The sequence below is a fragment of the Rhipicephalus microplus genome, chromosome 6 (assembly GCF_043290135.1).
Source record: "Rhipicephalus microplus isolate Deutch F79 chromosome 6, USDA_Rmic, whole genome shotgun sequence".
Lineage (NCBI taxonomy): Eukaryota > Metazoa > Arthropoda > Arachnida > Ixodida > Ixodidae > Rhipicephalus > Rhipicephalus microplus.
The window spans coordinates 106919654-106941695 of NC_134705.1; the positions used below are offsets into that span (position 1 = coordinate 106919654).

General features: G+C 44.2%; 1 protein-coding gene across 1 annotated transcript in view; it reads left to right on the forward strand.

Annotated features, from left to right (window-relative positions):
• Positions 1-22042, forward strand: part of LOC142765973 (uncharacterized) — a 150336-nt gene that overhangs the window by 118799 nt on the left and 9495 nt on the right. Inside the window, exon 14 of the mRNA XM_075867781.1 lies at positions 16540-16587. Coding sequence (XP_075723896.1) covers positions 16540-16587 — 48 coding nt within the window. The remainder of the gene's footprint in view (positions 1-16539; positions 16588-22042) is intronic.

Genomic DNA, 22042 nt, shown 5'->3' on the forward strand with positions numbered 1-22042 from the left:
GTCGGCTGAAGCCTTTCTGTAGCGATATCGTAGTGCATCGGTTGGGGCAGGCGAGTCCTACACGGACTGTGCCTACAAGCTGAAAGGCAACTTGGTAGAGTGGTTGAAATGTTCCAAAGCATTTGGCAATCATATTCGGGTCATGGAGTAAATAGGGCTGGAATAGTTCTGTAAAGGGGTGCCATATTCCATGAACGTTTGGATCAAAGATAGGACTTCTGCAACCATTCAGGCAGCTGCCAGGTTAGCAGAAGAATAAACCTCGGGTAAGTCAAACGAGCGTGAACGTCCAAAGTCAAAGGGACCCGTGCGGTGGGGCGAGAAGAAAAGATAAAAAGCGGCGCGGTTGGGGAAGGCCTGGGAAAAGAGTGGGGTAAAGGGGAGTACAAAATAATGAACCAAGCGCGGGGGCACAAAAAGAACAGGACAGAAGGCATCTTATTTTATTTATTTATTTGTACATACTGCAGGCCTTAATCGGGCCCATGCAGGAGTGGATACATAGAGGTGACAAGAGACATAAGAACGCTCCAAAAAAAGAAAAAAAAGGAAGTATTGATACACATATAATACTTCAAGATTCACATGTAGACATTTTTAGAAAAATCTACCTCTTCTAGACAGCATATATTCACAGCATGGACAAAATATTCACAGCATGGACTGGCTGCTTATTCTAAAAACTAATGGTCATTGGGAATAAAGAATACTTATGTGTATAGACACGGCTAGCAGGTTGAAAGATGGCCTTATTAAGGTTTGTCCTGAGTGAAGTTCAAATGGGTTCTGTAAGTAGAGATTGCGCGGTATCTTAAAATGACCGTGATAGAGTAAGTATAGGAACTTTAACCTAGAAATTATTCTTCGTTTGGAAAATGGCTGAAGAATCGCTCTATTATTTAGGTCAGTGACGCTTGAATGCCGCGAATAATTAGAGTAGATGAACCGTGCAGCTAATCTCTCAAAGCGTTCAATTTTGTCTATTAGGTGCTGTTGGTGCGGACTCCATATTATGTCGGCATATTCTGAGCAGGGAGAATAAGAGGCTTGTATGCATTTAATTTGACTTTGGCCGGAGCATTTCGCAACCTTCTTCTAAGAAAGGATAGCTTCCCTACCACTTTTTTGCAGATGGTGTCGATATGAGGTTCCCAACCTAAGTTTGCTGAAAGCGTGACACCACGGTATTTCACCTGATCACTTTTAGCGAGTTGAATATTTTCTAAAGTGTACGAAAAAATAAGCGGATTCTTCTTATTAGTGAATGTGAGACATTTGGTTTTAGATGCGTTCAGTCTCATGCCCCATTTCTGGCACCAAGCGCAAACAATTTTTAGCGAGTTATTCAAGCCGATTTGGTCCTCTCAATGTCTTACAACTGTATACACGACACCATTGAAGCGGTATGAGCCTTTGGACAGAAGATGAAGAAGCGCGAGGGCCGGGGCAGGAAAGAAGAGGAGGATGAAGTGAAAAATAAAGCAGATTAAGATGGACGCCAGTTCCATACTGAAGCTTTAATGCTGTTCCGTTATTTTAAGTAGGAACACTACATTATTTTGGCGCAGCCGGCCATCGAAGCCATCATGTGGGTGACGTTCTTCATAGACGAGACCTCCGAGGAGATCATCTTTTCGAAGTACCAAGTTCAAGACGAAGCAGCGGTAGACCTACCTCGTGAGCTCAGCTCGGAAGAACTCGTAAACCTGGTTGTGGAAAAGGCAGCCGTAGACACTACTGAACTACGACGGAAAGGTGCTGTGAAAGTGAACTTGCGTGTGGCGACCTTCAACGACCTAGTTCTTGAACCAGCGCGTCGAAAACACTCAGGATCACGATCTTCGACGGAAGAGGTGAGCCTCGTTTTGAAAGCTTTTCAGCTGCAACAGGAACAGATGCTTCAACAAAACCAAATAATGACATCTCTTATAAGCTCTCTGAATGCTGAGAGACCGACACCTAATTTCGTAGAACCTGATGCTTTCGACGGTGTGTCTTCAAATCCAGAAAGTTGGCTTGATTTCTACGAATATGCCGCTGGAAAAAACAAGTGGCTCTCTGATGAGGCTAAAATCACCAACATGCGCGTTTACTTGAGAGGTGTTGCGCGAAAGTGGTATGAAACATGCATTCTGGAAGACAGTGACGACTCTTGGAGCCAGTGGAGGAAAAAGTTTTTGACTGCATTCCGAAGCAATCCAGTAGAAAGATGGAACACGGCGCTTAATTTCAAGTCTGAGCAAAGCTGCCTTGTCGAGTACTTCTTTGAGAAACGCCGTCTTTTAAAGCTGGCGGAGCCTTTGCTTCCATCTACGGCCGTAGTTGCCTTAATAATGCATGGATTGCACACTAACGTGTTGAAGCAAGTGCAAATACTGTCACCAAAGACTCTAGATGACCTCCTCGCGTGTCTTCAGAACATACCATCAGCTTCGGAAACAAGCATAACCGCCGAGTCAAGCAGCTGTTTCAGTCGGAGTAAATCGGACTGGTCAAGCCGCGCTCAGCGAGAACCGAGCCACCTCGCAACTCGCACAGATAACTTGCCCTGGCGTGTTCCAAGAGGTCGAGTGAATAATATCGACACTGAAGCTCAGGAGTATTCGACAGAAAAAAACTAATAAACGAGGGTGATCAGTCCCACCCGATGACTCCAAATGAGACTGTTTATTTAAGTTGCTCTAGCCTACTTCACATTCCCGTCAAAGTAGGAAACAAACATATGATGGCTCTGGTAGACAGCGGTGCTTCTGTGTCCATTATAAATGCCAAGCTGGTGGATGCAAATCGCTTGCATAGTGGAAGAATTCTACGAGTACAAGGCTATGATGGAAAAGTAACGTTGCATGATCAGTGGGCCTTGGTAAACATCGAGTTCCAGGGTCAGCAAATAGAGAGCGAAGTGTTGGTGATAGAGGGGGTAACGTACGACTTTTTGCTATCAAGACCAGATATAAAGAAACTAAAGATCAACGTGTACTGGGACGATGTGGTTCTAGTAGAAGGAGTAGCAAGGAACGAGACAAATCAAGGTAGACAAGATAATCTACGAGTTGTCAAGTGCGCGGCGGATATCGCAACGACCTACCCTGAACTTGTATGCATAGGAAGCTATCCTCAGGCGATGAAGTCCCACAAGGTTCCTTTCGAACTCGCTGACAAGACCGTCATCCGGAAAGCACCTTACAATATGTCAAGGGAGCGAAAGATGTGGCTCAAGAAAGAGTTGCAGGAGATGCTAGATGCTGATATCATACGACCTTCGGTATCACCCTTCGCTTCTCCCATAACGATCGCACCGAAAGAAGACGGAACCTTCAGATTATGCACCGACTACAGGGTTCTCAATCGTCAGACAGAACTCATACCATTTCCTATGCCGAAGATCGACACAATTATAGATGAGACCGGGGGTTGCCGACATTTTTCCCGCATCGATTTATGCAAAGGTTTCTGGCAGATCCCACTAACCGAAGAAACAAAAATGTACACCGCTTTTATCACGCCATTCGATCTCTACGAATACAACCGGCTCCCTTTCGGTTGGAAAAACTCGCCAGCGTGGTTCCAGAAGATCATGAACGACGTCCTAAAGCCATTCCTTGGTGTTTTTTGTAATGTGTACATAGACGACATTATAGTCTTCTCCAAAACAGAGGCTGAGCATCAGGACCATCTGTCTCAGGTGTTAAACGCCTTGAGCTTGGCACATCTCAAGGTTAATTTTAAGAAGAGTGTATTCTTTCAACAAAAAGTGGTGTTTCTTGGAAGAGTCTTCGATGGGAACACCAAAAGCACAAAACAAGAGTCCGTCGAGAAGATCTCCCAGTTGAAGAAACCATATGACGTCCATTCACTGCGTGTGTTTTTGGGATTGGCAGGACATTTCCGATCTTTCATAAAGGACTTTGCTGTCAAAACTAGATGCCTCACGCGCTTAACGCAGAAAGAAGTTCCCTTTGAATGGAGTGACGAATGTGAGAGAGTCTACCGTGACTTGGTGCACAGAATTTCTTCTGACCCCGTTCTGCGTATACCAGATTTCACTTTACCCTTTGAATTGAACACTGACGCCTCACATTATGGGACTGGTGCAGTGTTGTATCAAAAATGTATTGAAGCATCTGGCCGAGAAAAGCGACACGTAGTCGGTTACTACAGTTACACTTTCAAGCCGTCTGAAACAAACTACACTACTACGGAAAAAGAAGCACTGGCGGTTCTGAAGGCCGTTGACTACTTCCGCACGTACCTGGAAGGTACGAAGTTCACTTTGTTCACCGATCACCAGGCACTCACTCATCTCTTGAATATGACCCAAACTAAAGGGCGTATCGCCAGATGGGTGAATTACTTGCAGCAATTTGACTTTACCATCTCGCACCGACCAGGACCGCTTTTAACCGATGCAGATGCTCTATCAAGATTGATGGTACAAAACAACACAGAAAAATCTGAAGAAATCAATGAAGTGAAGCTGTGGGAAGGCTCAGAACAACTGGTTTTTACGGAAGGTCGGTATCAAGTCCCACCAACTCTTGTTTCCAAAGTGCTTTACTTGTACCACGATAGCCCAGAATCTGGAGGACACGACGGCTTTTGGCGTACCTACAACAAGTTGGTCAAGAGGTTTACGTGGCCTCACATGAAGAAAGACGTTAGTCAGTACGTTCGTTCATGCCATGTGTGTCAAGTACACAAAGTCAAGTATAAACAGCCTACGGACACCATGATACTACCTTGCCACTCGAACGTGCCTTTTGAAGTAGTTCACCTGGATTTCGCCGAACTTAACAAGAAACGGGAAGGAGTCAGAAAAACGCAAGCTTTTCTGCTGGCCATAGATGAATGCACCAGGATGGTCGCGGCACGAGCAGGAAAAGAAGATGCAAATAGCGTCATAACCCTTCTCGAAAGGGACATGTTTAGAACTACGCGGACAATCGTATGCGATAACGGCCCCGCGTTCAAGAGTGAAAAGCTAGTAAGATGGGCTCGAGATCACAATGTATCGATCAAGTTCTGTGCGCCATACCATCCTGCGGCGAATGGGCTTGCAGAACGTGCCATACGGGACGTGAAACAATACATCAAGATGTACGATAGTTTTCCTGGGGGATGGAAATGTTCTTTAGAAGCAGCCGTAAAACATCATAACCGATCCTACACCAGTGGCTTGGGGTGCAGTCCACAGTACGCTTCTACAGGAGAGACCCCTATTCTGCAGGCAGACCGTGAGTTGGGACTCTTGGAAAACCTCAAGATTGTCGAGGAGAGGCAACAAAAATCACAGGAGGAGAGGTACCGAAAACGAATGAAAAAGAATTTCGACAAGAGGCATCGAGCAGACATGCCAGACATTCAAGTCACCGACCTCGTACTAGTGAGAAAAGGAATAAGAGATTCCAGTGCCAAATTTTATGGGCCTTACTTTGTGACCAAGACAGCCACCCAGAACGGAATTTTGAAGACTGTCTGGTACACTGGTGAACGTGGATCTGTTGAATGTGCTTCAATTGGGAATGTCTTCAAGTATTACCCCAGGAGGGGTAATTAAAAGAAAGCGGGAAGGGTGAAGCGGTATGAGCCTTTGGACAGAAGATGAAGAAGCGCGAGGGCCGGGGCAGGAAAGAAGAGGAGGATGAAGTGAAAAATAAAGCAGATTAAGATGGACGCCAGTTCCATACTGAAGCTTTAATGCTGTTCCGTTATTTTAAGTAGGAACACTACAACCATTATCTGCGAAAAGCCGCATCTGGATTGGTGGCTGGATACAAAATTGGATATCATTGATATAAATAAGAATTAGTAGAGGCGCAAGGACTGAACCCTGCGGTACTCCCGAGTGCACATGGATGCTATTGGACATATTCGTTTTTACGGCTACACGTTGTGTTTTGTTCATCAGGAAGCTAGAAATCCACAAGATTAAGGTGTCACCAATACCAAAAGCCTGTAGTTTTGTAATTAAATCTTCACGTGGGACCACGTCAAACGCCTTTGAAAAGTCTAAGAATATGGTATCAACCTGCCTGTTGTTATTAACAGCGGAAAGGTGGCCTATGATTGAGCAAAGATGACCTATGAGTTGCTATATCTGCAACTGCCCAGGACACATTGCTGCTGTTTGCAAAAAACGCAGCAACGTCTTCTCGTAAGTTAGTGACACTGAAGAGAACGATAAACTGTTAGCACCATATACGCATACTTTGATATTCAATGGGAAATAATGCAAAGTGCTGAGGGATTGTGCGGCGACATTAGATATCATTCATCCATCCCTAGTAAGTGCCCGCGATTACACCGGTGAATGCACGTGAAAAATGCAAGTGGTGGAGACGCAGAGTGTCTGTCTGCCGGTTGCTAAAGTAATTGTCGAAGGCCCTTTTGGTGGGTTGGAGACTGAAGCAGCAGTGTCAAAGAACCTGCCTTTTTTTCGTACCCATACTTCTTTTCAGACAAATCGAACCAACTCTTAAAAGACAAGAGTTTAAACTTCTGTGAGGGGACAGTCTTGGCTCTCACGCGATCCAAGGCCCAAGAAAATTCAGAATAAGCTCACCCATGAGCAGATTGCAGAGACGAGTGCACTCGATGACAGCATAACAGGTGTGGCAGAAATTATTTTTGAGGAAAGAAACCAAGAGGCATTGGCAGAAAATACAGCTACAAGCTCTGAAGTGGTGGGAGTAATGGAAGCGAGCTAGCTCGCGTTCCCAAAGTTGCGAGCTATCATTGCCTCTGCCATGCGCAAAGAGCAGGCAGCCAACCAAGTTATTAAACGGCTTGATATCCATCCGCAGAAAGGTGTGGCGCGAAAGAACGTGAGGCTTTTTTGGGGGGAGGCAGGGAATCTTTATTTGATTTTGTGGGGTTTTACGTCCCAAAACCACGATATAATTATGAGAGACGCCGTAGTAGGGGGCTCCGGAAATTTCGACCACCTGGGGTTTTTTAACATGCACCCAAATGTGAGCACACGGGCCTACAACATTCGATGCCGCAACCTGCGGGTCAGCAGCTGAGTACCTTTGCCACTAGACCACCACGGCGGGGCGGAAAGATTCTTGTTTTGTGAGTATCAAGATACGCATCAGAGATCTTTTCAACAGCTGGTTGTTCCCGCTAAATATAGGGGAGATATCTTTTGCATGGCCCACGGTACCTCGTGGCCAGGACATTCAGGAATAAAGAAAACTTAAGTAAGAGAGTTGCTGGAGTTTTACTGACCGGGATGTTTTCATGACGCACAACAATTTCTTATGCCATGCGATGTGTGCCAACGTGTGGGGAAACCAAATGACAAGTGGAAAGCACTGCTTAAACAGGTTCCCATAATAACTGAGACATTTCAGTGGGCTGTCATGAACACAGTCGGACCCCTGCCAGTGATATCGTCGGTACACAAATACTTACCGACTTTGCTCTGTCCCAACACTAAATTTCTGGATACTATTCCGCTAAAAGAACTTAGTTCGTCTGAAATAGTTGATGCGCTCCTGAGCATTTTCTCTCGCGTGGGGTTTCCAGCAAAACTCCAAAGTGATCAAGGCAGTGTCTTCACAAGCGCTTTAACGACAAACTTTTTGGAGCGATGTGCAATAAAATTAACACACAGCTCTATACATCATCCCTAGAAAAACAGTGTAGAGAGGTGGCATTTAGCGCTTAAAGGGGTGCTAAAGACTTTGTGTAAAGAGAACCCTCGCGATTGGGAATGCTGTCTCCCCGCAGCGATGTTTGCGTTGCATAGAGTTCCGCATGAGTCGACAGAGTTCAGACCGGCGGAATCGGTATATGGGAGACAGGCCGTCATGTGCCTTTCCCTCAATACCTACGAAGAGATGCCCATTCAGTGTTCTCCCGCTTTCGAAGAACTAGATCGGTCAAAAGCAGCGAATGTGAAATTGAAAACGATGGTTAGTCACACGAATTAGACAGGTGACCAAATTCAGGGCTTGGAGAACCTGATCGAGGAGTTCGAATGTTTATTTTCAGATAGACCTGGAAGAATAGATGAGATAGTCTATGATACTTAGTTGACATGCGACGAGCCAGTGAAGGCAAAACCATACCACGTGTCCCCAAAGCAGAGAGATACAATGCAAAAATAGGTTCGAAGGATGCTCGAGTTCGGAGTAATAGAGGAGATTGATAGCAGCTACGCTTCTCCTATGATCATGGTGGAAGTTCCCGGTCAGGAGCGGCGTTCATGCGTAGATTACCGGTGGCTGAACTCCAAGACGAGAGATCAGCTCTATCCTATCCCTAACATCGAGGACAAGACAGAAACCGGCGTTATGGTGCGGTACATTTCTACTTTTGATCTCATTCGCGAGTACTGGCAGGTGCCGTTGACGGCACGAGCAAGTCGCTACGCCACATTAGTAACATCTCTGGATCCATCCTTCCACTGATGCTTAGTTTCGGGCTCAAGATTGCCCCGTTTTGTTTTTATAAACTTATGGACAAGGTGCTTCATGGTTTAAACGACTTTACCTTGCCTTACCTTAATGACATCGCCATTTTTTCAGACTCTTGGGAGGTACAACTGAATCACTTAAGGAAAGTGTTTGAGTGCCTGAGTAAGGCTGCTTTGACAGTACAGGCAGAAAATTGTAACTTGGGTTGCGCTCAAGTGAGCTACCTGGGACATGTAGTTGAGCAAGGATGTCAGATACACTCTGAGGTAAATGTGGTAGGCCGTTGCATCCTACCCGCGACGCAAGATAAAAACTAAGGTACGCACTTTTTGGGGCTTACGGGCTACTGTCAGCACTACATAAGAAACTATTCGGAATTGGCGATTCCACTCACTGATGCACTGCGAAAAATGAACCCCACCACGTTGGTATGGGAACGAAAAAAAACAGAAATTGTTCCGAAATTTGAAGTTGGCGCTCATCAGCCGTCCCGTTTTGCAGGCACCTGATTATTATCGACCAATCATTGTGCAATGCTAAGCCAGTGACCGAGGCATAGAAGCAGTACTTTGTCAACGGGACGAAGCTGGGGCAGAACGTCCCTGTGTGTACATTAGCCATAAGCTAACTGTTCGAGAGGAGGCGTACAGTGCCACCAAAAAAGAGTGCGCCTGTCTAGTTTGGGCTGCGCAAAAACTGTCTTGCTATCTTTCAGGCATACGATTCACCTTTCAGACTGATAACTGCCCGCTCAAATTTCTGCAAAGCATGTCGCCAAAAATGACTTGTCTACTCAGGTGGAGTGTGGCACTTCAGCAGTATAAGTTTGAAGTTGAGTGCAGGAAAGGAAAAGTGAACGGTAAGGCTGATGGCTTAAGTAGGTCTTCAGCATAAAGACGTCTAAAAAAACTCTTTACTCGAAGTCTCGTATTCTGTTTGCCCATTTACACCTTTGTCAAGTGTGGGGCTTAAGTACTCAGAGGAAGATTATGATTGCTGCTCTCGTGTTTTAATTGTATGTAATGTATAAAGACTGTTGTCTTATGCTTCACATGGGCTCGATATGTCTCACAGCGGACAATCCTTCAGTGCTTGGGCTTGGGTGTGTGTGTTTGTGCAAACCCAGAAAGAAGGCCGTCCAGTGAAACGACAGAAAATGGCGTGATGCGTCATCCGCTCAGATTTGGAAGGCGGCACCTCACAACGACACCTCAGTCAACCTGTTTAGCTGCCCCCCCCCCCCCCCTCAAGTCGTGTCTCCGGCCGGTGGACGAGCTGTTGCATTCGACGAGCCCTCCTCCTTTACGTGGGCGCCGGGATCAAAGAAAAGCCGCCGCGTCACTTTGTGAAGATAAGGAGGAGCACGAAGACGCACAGCTGGTTTTCATCTACTGAGAGGCAAGGCCACGACAACGTGTTTCCGCTGAAGACGTAAGTTGGACCACCATGCATGCCTCTCTGACTGATAGGCCGCGCACGCGCAAATCAACACCAGATGTATAGACAATGGCCCTCGGAGACGCCGAGCCCGCGAAGGCCATCCGACAAAGCATGGGTGGTCGGTCGACCCGAGCACCCCACTCCCTTGAAGCAAGCTTCATTGGAGGAGGCAGTATCGCCGGGACCATATGCGTGTTTGTGTTGTGTATGTGTGTATGGTAAGGGTGGTGCTGGAATTACGATGCTCGGAAGGACTGTAAGAGCTGTCATTGGACAGTGCGGTCTGGACCCATTCCCCGATCGAGGGATCTGTGGTGAAAGTACTCTATATGTAGAGCCCCCCAGGGCCTTCGGAGGCACTCTCGAAATTTATGCTATGTAACTTATACCCACCCTCACACGGCCACCACCAAACTCTGTTGAACGCCGTCAACGTAAATCTTCTCTAGGGGTTCGACGGAGAAGGAGTTGTGGTAGTGTCACACGGCAATGACAAGGTTGTAACAGTCGCCGCGAGGGGGCTCAGCTGGCACTGTTTGATTTTTGGGAAAGCATTCTCAATTCATGTCTATTGATTCTTTTGTAAATCCTCGTTACGTGGTTTTTACAAAAAGCACTATTAAGTAGGTGTGCGACTAACAAACCGTTAAAAATAATTTCAAATAAAAACGCATTTGCTAAATGTAGCGATGCTGCTAGTGACGCTGGCCACATTGTGCTTTCAGATGTTTTGTTGCCCGTGAACACAGAGAAAGATGCCCGTGTACATGCCCGGTACGCAAGTTCTTGTGCTTCCTTGACTCGTGAGCGCAAATTTTGTGTTTTTCAGCCATGAGTGACACAGCTGACGACGTGAGGAAGTGGTACGATTTTGCGCTGATAATGACGTTGATCAGCTCCATGGATATTGAGATTGAGGCTGCTAGAGCCCGTGTGCGTGCTATAAGGCACCGTCTCGTCGCGAACAGCTTGACGCAGAATGCGATGGCGTTGTCATCAAGGCGTGCGTCAAGGCGAGTTTGGGCATATCCACGATTCTCTCGCTGGTTTGAAGACACGCTCCCAAACCTAGGCGGGCAGAACTTCCGGCAGTCATTCAGAGTTTCACGTACTACGTTCAAATATCTTGTAGACGTATGTACGCCAGTAATGCAACGACAGACTACAAACATGTGGGAAGTGGTGTCTGTGCAAAAAAGGGTCACTGTTGCTCTCTACAAGCTGTGTTCCTCAGCTGAAGATAGAACAGTCGCCAATTTGTTTGACCTGGGCAGGTCGACGGTGAACACGAAATATAGAGAATTTTGTGACATCGTCGTGGAAGCCCTAGAAGATCAGTGGGTCAGGATGCTTGCAGCTGATGAAATGACCCACCACATACGTGAATTTTATGCTGTCACTGGCTTCCCTCTGGCAGTTAGAGCACTGGATGGCTGTCATTTCCCTGTCTCACCTCCCAAAGAAAATGCCATCGACTACTACAATTACAAGGGCTGGTAAGTGTGTACAACTTACATCAAAGTTGAAAGCTGGGCTGCTTGATACATTATTGTGTACGAAAACTTGGTGAACACACGAAGAACACGAAAATATCAGCCCATGGGTATAAACAGATAAACTCTTAAGTGAATAACATATAAATTCGTTATTGAAAGCGACACTTGATAAAAAATCATATCGAATGTATAATGCTTGTTTTGGATAAGCTTTAGTATGCACTAAACAATATTTCAGATGTTAATCATCATCTATATTACGGTGTCTCATTCCAGCACACAGCTCAAGAGCAGTTTTGTTCTAGCATGGCCACACATAGATGCCACATCTCGCCTCATAATGCATGTGTACATGGCATCGGCATGTTTTTATTACAATTGCATACAATGTGACTGTGAAGTTATTTGTGCACTGTCATCTCCTTATTGTGATGGTAATATACTTGCAGGTACAGTGTGATCTTACTGGCTTTGGTAGACCACAAATACTGCTTTCGATACATCAACGTCAGTTCCCCAGGCAGGTGCCACGACGCCCATGTCTACCACATTTCAAGCTTGCCAAGCGTTGTGACAGGACCAACATTTCGGAGTCCTACAATTTCTGTCAACAGTTCTGTTGTGCCACCATTATTATTATGTGACCAAGCATTTCCGCTTGCGCCCAATTTGATTACGCCTTTCCCTGGTTCAAGTAAATCCTCTGCTGAAAAAGAATTCAATTACCAGCTGTCAAGGTCTAGGCGAAGTGTGCAGAATGCCTTTGGAAGACTGAAGGCCCGCTTTAGATTTGTCATGAAGTGTATGGAGTGTGATGTCACGAATGTTGCTGTTATAATAAGAGCATGCTGTGTGCTGAACAACATTTCTGAACACTTCAATGACAGTGTATCCCAGCAATGGATAAATGAGGGAGAAATGCAGAACGCACTGTACGAGCAACCAGACCACACCACAGCCACGCAAGTTGGATGTGGCAGAGATGTTAGGGATGCACTCGTGCAATATTTTCAGCAGCACAGAGACAGCTAGATTTAAGTTGAATTGGGTATGAAACAAAAAATAATTATTTGCTCTAAAAAGAGACCAAGAAGCTTCATCTTAAAGCTCAGTAGGTTTACCAGTCTGCTTTGAAGGTGTCATTGAGCCTGCTGTATTGCTGTGTTTTTTAAAACATCCTGTGAGCTTCTTGGGATGTGCCTTGGAGTCGATATTGCTATCATTTGTGTGTGCGCGAGCAGTTTCCTTTTTTTAAGTATCCATGTTGAATCTCTGTTGTGTAATCCCCTTTCCCCACCTAGTACCACACCTATGTATGTTTTTTTTTTATTTTTGAAGTTTGAAAAAAATTCCCAGGTGTGCATATTTCCCACATTCTTTTCTTAAATTTTCACATTTTTATCTACTTTGTTCTGTTACTTTTTGAACCTTGTAAAGTATGTTCACCGGGTCTGAAAAGCAAACGTTCGCTGACATCTTTTGAAATTGGGAAGGACTGGAGATCATATTTTGAAAAGTTATGGTTTGTCGTAAATTGGGAATCATGTTTACTTTGGACTTTATGTTATAAATGTGCCTGTAATAATAGAAGCATGTTGTGCCCTTAATAATTGTCTGTAGTTCAACCAGTGAAGCACATCAGTATGTATACTACTCAAACAATAGGGGCCTGAAAGAAACAAATGCTTATAAAAGTAATTAGAGAAAGTTATTTATTGAAATATTTCGAAAACAGGTCCACAAGTTTTTCCTGTGTTGCCACCTGCCGTTCACGCAGACCCTGCTCAATTTGCGTGGCAGTCTCCAGTGCTGCAATAAGCTTCGCTTGCTGTTCAAGCAGCACACTGAAATTTTTCATTGGCGGACATCCGCTTTCTCTTTTGTGCTCGACGCTTCCCATGTGGCTGGCTCGTGCTGGTGCCAGGCTGGCTCGTGCTGGTGCTAGGCTGGGGTTCCTGCTGGAGGTCCGAGGCACTGCTGCAGGCATCTGTCGCGGAGCAACCTTCAGTAGCCCCGTCTTCATCTGAGGAAAGACTTGACCTAGTCTCCATGCCCCGAATAATCTGAAAGAAAAAAAAATCTGTTAGTGCGTGCACAACATCAAGCTGCTTTCAGCCTAATGTGGCATTTATGATGTTGCACATTCTCGAAGTATTGCAAGAATGAAGCACGCAAAAAAATGAACTAATCATATCGATTAGCCTCAGAAGGACGTACTCCAAGCTTTAGTTGCGACAAAAAGCTTGTTCTTTGGGGGCACATTAGTGCAATAGTTTCATCTCATGCTGCTTTTTTATTGTTTCCATTGCTTGTAGATATCAAATGACCTTGAGTGAAGTCTATATTCACAAATGACATTAGAATTTAGAGCTCAGTTAGGAGTGTCGCATTCTTAGGTTGCATTCTGCAATCACCAATTGGTCGTGGCACCGAAAATTTTTAGTTGTTATCGTAACGGCAATACCTTATACAAATGATTTACATGCCTCATCGACATTTCCCCTTGGTGAAGGTCAACTCTCTTGCACGAGAGAGCGGTCGTTTATGGGCAGTGTGCCCAGAAACCTGTGTAGTGCGACGAAAAACGGCCAGGCACTAGGTGCAGATCCGGTAGTTTTCTCCTGGGCTTCTTTTCTGATAACACAATTTACCATTAGAAAAGCAGTGATGTAATGTATAACCACATTCTCTCTGAACTTGCTACATAACTTTCGGTTGATTTCCCAGCTGGTGAGTGCGCTGCATTATACATTCGTGTCAAGCTCCATGTCACAGTTAGCAACGTTTGTTTCTTATTTTCTTGTGTAGACGCGCAAGCTTGTGCTGTTGCATCATGCCAAAAATGAAAACAGTGAACAATGTATGCAAGGCAACCGCAAGCAATTTTGATGTTTCAGAATGAAGACCTAAATAAAGACTAGTAGCTCGTGCACGCAATTTTACTCAATCATGTAGCTCATTTCGTAGGTTGCTTACCAATGCTCATAAATACTGGGAGTCCTAAAAGATAAAATAGGATGCGTACGCAGGTAATCAGTTGAATACTTTGATGTTCATGGTTACCCACATGCACGTTTTTTTTTTACAGGTAACGCGCACGAGCTGCCTCATTCCTATAACATAGCCTAACAATTGCCTCATTCCAGATAAACAAAGTTGAACGTTGAGTTGACACGCAGAAACAACGCAACGGCAGAATATCTACACAGAATTAGCCCCTCAAAATAACTCCTTGTAACGAAATGTGCTTCGTGCAATAGCACCAACTGGAAGTGCCAACAAAAACTTACACGGGTTAGCACACGACCACACACCAGCTGTTAAGAACACACGTGCTTTTCTGCTGTATGCATTCAACTGTCTGCGAACTCACCTGTACTTCTGCGTAAGGTTGTCAATTTTGTTTTGCACTTGTCGGCGCGTCCTCAAAATACCCATCTTTGCAAGAGCAGCGAAAATGGCTTCATACACTCTGGCGTTATGTTTTTCTCCTCGGAGCTCAGGAAGGTGGTCCTCCCAGATTCTATTCAACACCCAAGTGTCATTTTCACTTCATGTTACTCTTGGATTTGGTGGGGTCCCATTAATCGTTTCTGCAGCCGTCGAGGCAGGTGATGATGTTCCAGCGTTGTCAGTCATTTCCTTTAAACGTCAACACGGCGACAACCACAACCACACACGTGCACGAAATATTTTTCAATGGCGCCGGCACGCGCGACTCCCGAAGCACGGTGTGTAGGGCATCGGTGTTGAGAGTAAGTGAACTCTGGCGGGCGTAAATACATGTAAACAAACACGCGTTTTGAACGAGTACTGGAACGAAAGAACTTTTAATATTGCCAAAATGTATTATTCTTTCAATGTGGCCACTTTAGTGCTCGAAAATTTTCTCTGACCTCTAGACTGCTGAGAACGAAAGTACTTCGTTTCGCTGAGAAGGGAGATCGTTGAACGTCCTTCAGGAAATGCTCCGTTCACCTTCGTTTGCGTAAGGGTGGCCGTGTGAGACCAACCGAATCTTAGTTGTCGTAAAGACGAGGGAGTTAAACGGTTATTACGGGTGCCCGTGTGACAGGGTTATTAAACTCTCTTCAAGTCTCCCTTCCTCCTGCCTCGGCACCCGGATCTCCGGTGCTGCAAGGGCCAGTCACAACAGTGGATGCCACTGTGAAAGTGATTCCTGACATTCCCGGGTATAAATGAGAAGGTGTAGCCGATGTAGTGGATGAGACGACAGGCGCTGCTCTGTGTCAATTGGTGGAGCATATTTGCCGCTTCCATGCCTGGTCCCTGCTGTTGTAGACTTTCATTTGATAACAATTTTATCTCAAATACTATAAATTCGGCGGACTATGCTTTTGCAGAATTTATCAAATGTGAGTTTCTAAATAAGGGTGTGTTCAACAGAAAAAAAGGGAGCCATACCATAGTAGAAATCTTTGTGACACAGACTTGCTGTTAGTAAACAAAGGCATTCACATATATATGTACATGTTAGAATGTTGACAATATTGCGGTGAAAGTTAATAGTTTAATCGTGCATTATGAGTCAGAGTAGCGAATCTTTCGGGACGACTATTTTCGCACAAAACACGAGCGGCTTTAGGTGGGTTGATGAGCTCTAAGCTTTTCATTGTAAACTGAAAAATATGATTCTCCGAATTCTTAGTACGTCCTTATAGCAACACGTCTTGGGGTTCAACAAATATCAGCTACATTCTGTTTTTTTTTCCAAAACATTTGGAGCAACAGCTGTAGCTAGCCATCAACAATGTTTTTGAATACGCTGGTGAGACTGGGCTTAGACTGTACGCACACAAAAAAGAACAGATGCATGCTTACTACGAGAAATCGAGAAATTAACCAGCTGGTATGCATTTCTGAACAAGGCTTTGAACCTCGTGCGAACAGCACCTTCTGCTAAAGCTAATATGGCCATTCTTGCCAAGATAAACTGATCTCTTTCATTCAATGCATGTTCGTAAGCACCCAGTCACTTTCGCATGGCCCTCACTTGTTTTTATGGTCTGTGGGCGACGCTCTGAACATTACAAACCTAATTGTTCTTGTAATTGTGTACCGCTAAATAATAAATCTCGTTAACAAATAACAAAAGCACAAAGTTGTGAAAATTTGCTTGACTAAGCTTTCTTCATGAGTTTCATATTTACTTTTTGCAGCAATCCTCCAGCTTAGCACCTGAAGTGGTCTTCCCTGGTCCAGGTTGGGCAAGTGTTTTTTTGTTATGCAGCATATTTTTAATATGGCGAATTTTTGGATATAGCACAATCGAAATTCCTACGGTATGCTCAATTTATTTTCACCTGTTCGTAACAAGCTCGTGCAGTAGAGCTCTAATATAATATATTAGAGTCTGCAGCACTCTATTATGAAAATAAACTTTCAGACAATCAAGGCCACGCTGAGCAAACACAAAGGACAAGTGCTGACACAGAGTTGGCACTTCCACTGTGTGGTTTGTTTTTATGACCCTTCATTTTAGACCAAACTCGTAACAGTATGTACATAAAACTTGTTTAGTAAGCGACACAGCAGACTGTGTGTTCACTGAATAACACTTGTGCGATAACCCGTTTGCGGGCGAGCGCTGTTATCTCCCTTCGAGGCTATTCTATAGTTGTCGGTCAAGAAAATGCTGTCTTGGAAGAGCTGCGTTTATTCACCAAGGGCTGAAAATTTGCGTAACGAGATCAATGAAATACAAGGCTCGGGATGAAATGCCACGAGTAGTCTCACAATTAGTGACCAATAAAGAAAATATGTACGAGTGCTTATAAACAATAATAAACATCCAAGGAACATTTTATAGACAGCTACTGGTGATCCTCGAGGAAGCCTACTCGCTTCCGAAAGAAGCGCGCGGAAGAAAAAAAACTCATGATGCATCCCGATTTTATGTCAGTGGGTGGCACTTAGACTGGGAATAAGCTCGATTCCGGAATCCAAAACTGAATGGAGAAACTTACTTCTTGACAAGACGCCTGGGTTATATGCCAGTGGCGAAAAATACAGTCTGCAAGATCTGCAAGATGGGGCAACGTAACCCTGCACCGTCATTTATTTAGAAGTTGTGGGTCACATGAAGTATGACCAATTTAGCAAAAAACAAGAGCCTTGACTGAGTAAACTGATTGTAAGTGGTGCTTCTTCATTTATACATCATTTATTCTTATCAGATTTGTTATTGTCACTGCCTTTTACAAATGCTGTGTGTAAAATATTGGTAGTGTGCTGTTTTTACCTCACTTGTGTTGATTTTCTTGACAATTGCGCTACACTCCTTGAAAACTGCGTGGTCCCTAAGACCCTTAACGGGTGGTTCATGTTCTATAATTGTTTCATCTCATGAACCTTATGTGATATGTCATCATGCAACATCCAAATAAAGTTTGTCGTGGAATATGTCGGAGCATAGACATGCTAGCAGAATCATTACAAGTGTATTTGTCCAGAAACGTTACTGCCAGCAACATTTCAATACAAATATGCCCGCTTGCTGCAGTAGCTGAAAATGGTAAGTAATTAATCTTAGTTATTTTGACCAATGGCAGTGACAATAATTTTCTCTCTTTGTGTCCCTGGGATACGTAAGTTATCTTCAAAGGTAGTTTTCGTGTTCTTCCCACTCCTGAACTTAAAAAAAAACGAGAAAGGTTAACTTCGATCAGCTGGTATAGCGGAAGGCAGAACCAACAGAGTAGTGCTCATAGAAAAACTGCTCGTCGCAATACCACACAACATCGTAAATGTGATCAAACACACCGTTCTATAAATTCTTCCTGCCAAAAATAGAATCAGAGCCTTTTCACAACCAACATTTAGAGTCCGCTGACGAAACCTTTCACGAACTTCCATTTACTATTTTGTTCAAATGAAACAATAACAGCGGCAAACCTTCGTGTTGATATAGTGCGATCCGCTTATCACCATGAACAGGCGCGCGTATATTCCCGGAGGTGCTCACTTATATGTGTACCCCTGTCACTTGTGACATTTGGGCAACATTCATTTAACTGTCGTAAATTCTTGCCGCTGTTCGGGTTGCAGTTCGCGCTGATACTACTTCTGAAAGAAGTGAAAAAATGTACGGCTGCACACAAGCTCGTGGTAATAGAAGATTTTCGTGTGTACCACCTTGCTTGCGTAATCACAAAGCTGACAAGAAATGAATTGATGTTCATGACAAATGCAACGCTATCTGTTAACTTCGTGGACGAATCCACTTACCCGTACAAGATTAGATTGATTGATTGATCGATTTGTGAGCTTTAACGGCCCAAAACCACTATTTGATTTTGAGAGACGCCGTAGTAGAAGGCTCTGAAAATTTTTACCACCTGGGGTTCTTTAACTTGCACCCAAATCGTAGTACACGGGCCTACAACATTTCCGCCTCCATCGGAAATGCAGCCACCACAGCCGGGGTTTGATCCCGCGACCTTCGGGTCAGCAGCCGAGTACCTTAACCACTAGACCACCATGGCGGGGCCCACAACAATAGGACACAGGTAACAATGAAACAATGTGGCACCAATCTTGTTTGTTATATCAAGATACCCCAACCGAGATATCATGTTCATAGCGAGAATATTCCAAATCGAATGGTTAAGATTTGAAGAAACTCCAAGAGCTGACCTCTACTAGGGGCAAATGGACGTAACCTACAGAAGGACACTCCTCAAGATTGAGAAAGAAAATATCATGGACTGAACCGCTTTTTATTAGAAAAAGCTTACGCAAGGTAATGAATTCTTTGAGAAGTGGACAAAACTTACTGCAGAAGAAGTGTCGAATTGCGGGAAAAAATTAACAGTTGAAAACAAGCAGTGCACCCCCACCTTCTCCATCTGTGAGAAACCCGCGGAAGCCTTTTTCATCGATTGAAGTAATAAAATTTGAACATGATCTTAAAAAACGAACAAAGAAGTCTACCAAGGCAGAACTAGAACAAGATGTACAGCTCTCTAAGAATTAATAGGTACCCACAAAACCTGCCACAACGGAATCAATCACCAACTCAAGAAAGATCCTGACAAACTTCATGCACAATTACGGGGACTACGAAGGCGAAATTTGGTTAGAATAAATAGGAGCGGATAGGAACCAACCAGGCTGAAGTAAATATAGCTTTGGAGCTGAATCACACCTGCACGCTAAATGATGAACTCGATCACCCGTTCACACGGCAAGTTATTCAAATGCATTGGCAAAACTAGAATGAAATAGAACCATTAATAAATACCCCATAAATCAGAAGTTACAATGCAACCTAAGCAAGAATCAGAAAGATTACTTCCAAAAGCTAGCAATGAGAGCTGGAAAAGTGGGACAGTTGCAGCACTCGGTAATGACGCTGATATTCTCATGATTCTGAAGCTAAACGATCCTCTGCGAATACCACATATGCGACTCATGTTCCTGACATCCTGCTTCTGTAATTGGTATGAGCATACGGTCTTCTACAAGATTCATACTTGAATAAAGTGAGTGCTTGTCATCGACCACCTACGCAAGCCCAGTAAGAGCACAGTCGTGGCATTGGATGTCAAAAGAACACTGGACGATGTTTTTCTTTGCACGGTACTGAGGGACCTCCAGGACACGCACGATGAGGAAAGAACATACCGTTGCAGACAACACTTTATTACCACCGAACGGGAGCATAGTGCCTTGACATTCGGAAATCGGACCATTTTTAAACAGCAAAAGAACTCCGCAAGGCTCTGTTATCTCACCACTACTTTTTTACTATTGCCTTGATAATTATGCGAATATATTGAAAGGAATGCAGGTGACAATCTACACCCCACATGCAGATGACCTAACCATCTGGGAAACCGTCGGCTCTCCCGCACCTTTACAAGATTCACTTCAAGAGGTAGTCGACCACACAGACTACCTCAACAGTCGTGGGCTCATAGGTGCGCCAGAAAAGTCGAAGCTTCTTCATGATGAAACAAGCGCAAAAATACACACGCTCAGAGAGGACACTGACAAGCGCTTACTAGCAACTGGAAATTTTATTTCGAAACGAACACTAATAAATATATCCCATGCATGTACGCCATTCCCGACTTCCCCTGTCTTCATCAACAATGTGATATAACAAAGTATGCACTCCCATATTCTATGGCACACAACCGGAAACAAACAAGTGTCAAGAACTAAGAAAAGAAAAAGTAAAACAGAAGAACAACCAAAAAAAACCACGTAAAACAGAAAAATAAAAAATAAAAAAACACTGGGTTATGTGACGTGCAAAAAACCAAATTCCGCATCTGTTAGTGGAACTGACGCTTGACTGACGCAACTGTCCCCTACTTTCCTTATTCTATACGCTTACATTATTTCTCTCATCGTCCGCTGGTTGTGCCTGTCAATTATTCGTGCGTCAGAAAATTTCGGTTGGCAGGCGCACTCCTTGCAGCGCATCGCTAATTGTGAGTAAGGGACCCCCTTTAGTGAACTCTCATGTTCAGGAAGACGTAGCTTAAGCACCGACCCGTCTGACCAACGTATTCCTTTCCACATGTGAAAGGTGTTCCGTATACAACATCTTCTTTGCGCTCGACGTTCCTCCTGCGATGCTTTATTCGGCATCTGTTCTATTCTGCAGTTCCTTTCTTGTTGATTAGCCTTTCCACTGCTGGACAAATCTTTGATAATTTGTTTTCAGCTGAAAAAACAACCCGCACACCATACCTTCATGCAATTGTTTAACCTATGTGAAATATTGTGCAGATATGCAATGACCACTGTCCGCTCTCTTTCACCCTCAACTTTTCTCCTCTTTTCGCGTGTGCTAATTATTGCATTTTTCACTTCCTGACAATTCTTCTCACAGGCCAAAAGGATACAATAATCTTAATAAGCAGCTCCCCTCAAGCGCTTGATCTGCGCGGAAACACTCTATTATTTGAGTATACGCACGATTTCGTGAGGGTAGCTTTGATGCAAGAAGTTGTGATCCCATTCTTTACTATCTTCGATCGTGCCGAATGATAGCTCAATAATGGTTTTTCGGATCTAGGTTGATACATCCAACACGTGTGAAAAGGAGATAAATTAATCTTTAGGTCCAGGAACTGAAGACGTCGTTTCTTTTGAAATTCAAAGGTAAACTGTAAGCCGCACCCGTTTTTCCTACAAGCTCACAAAACAGTCCATAACGTGCTCATACCCGGATCGTTTTTTATCAAAATAAGGTAGTCATCTACAAATCTGAACAGCTTCAGATCCATACCATTTAGCTCCTTACCTATTGCTGTGTCAAGTTTGCTTAAAAAACATTGCATAAGATCGGGGCCACACGAGACCCAATGCGAATTCCATTCTTCTGGACGTACAATTCTTCATTCTACCCTACTTGCGTGGAACTGAGATACATGGCCAAAATCTCCATAAAACCTTCTACAGACACACCCAAGGCGTTACAAAAAACCAGTTCATCATTTTTTTTCCCGTGACGCTCTCTTGTACGCTTTGTAGTAACGGACTATGCGGAACGGAATAGTGCAGATCGACGACATCAATACTGACGGCATCAGAGACGCTTACATCATCTCCCTTTAAGTATAGTCTACTACTTCCATGGAGTTGGAAACCAAAAACGGGTCACTAAACTGGAGCGTTTTTAAATGTTTTTGCGAAAATTCGGGCACA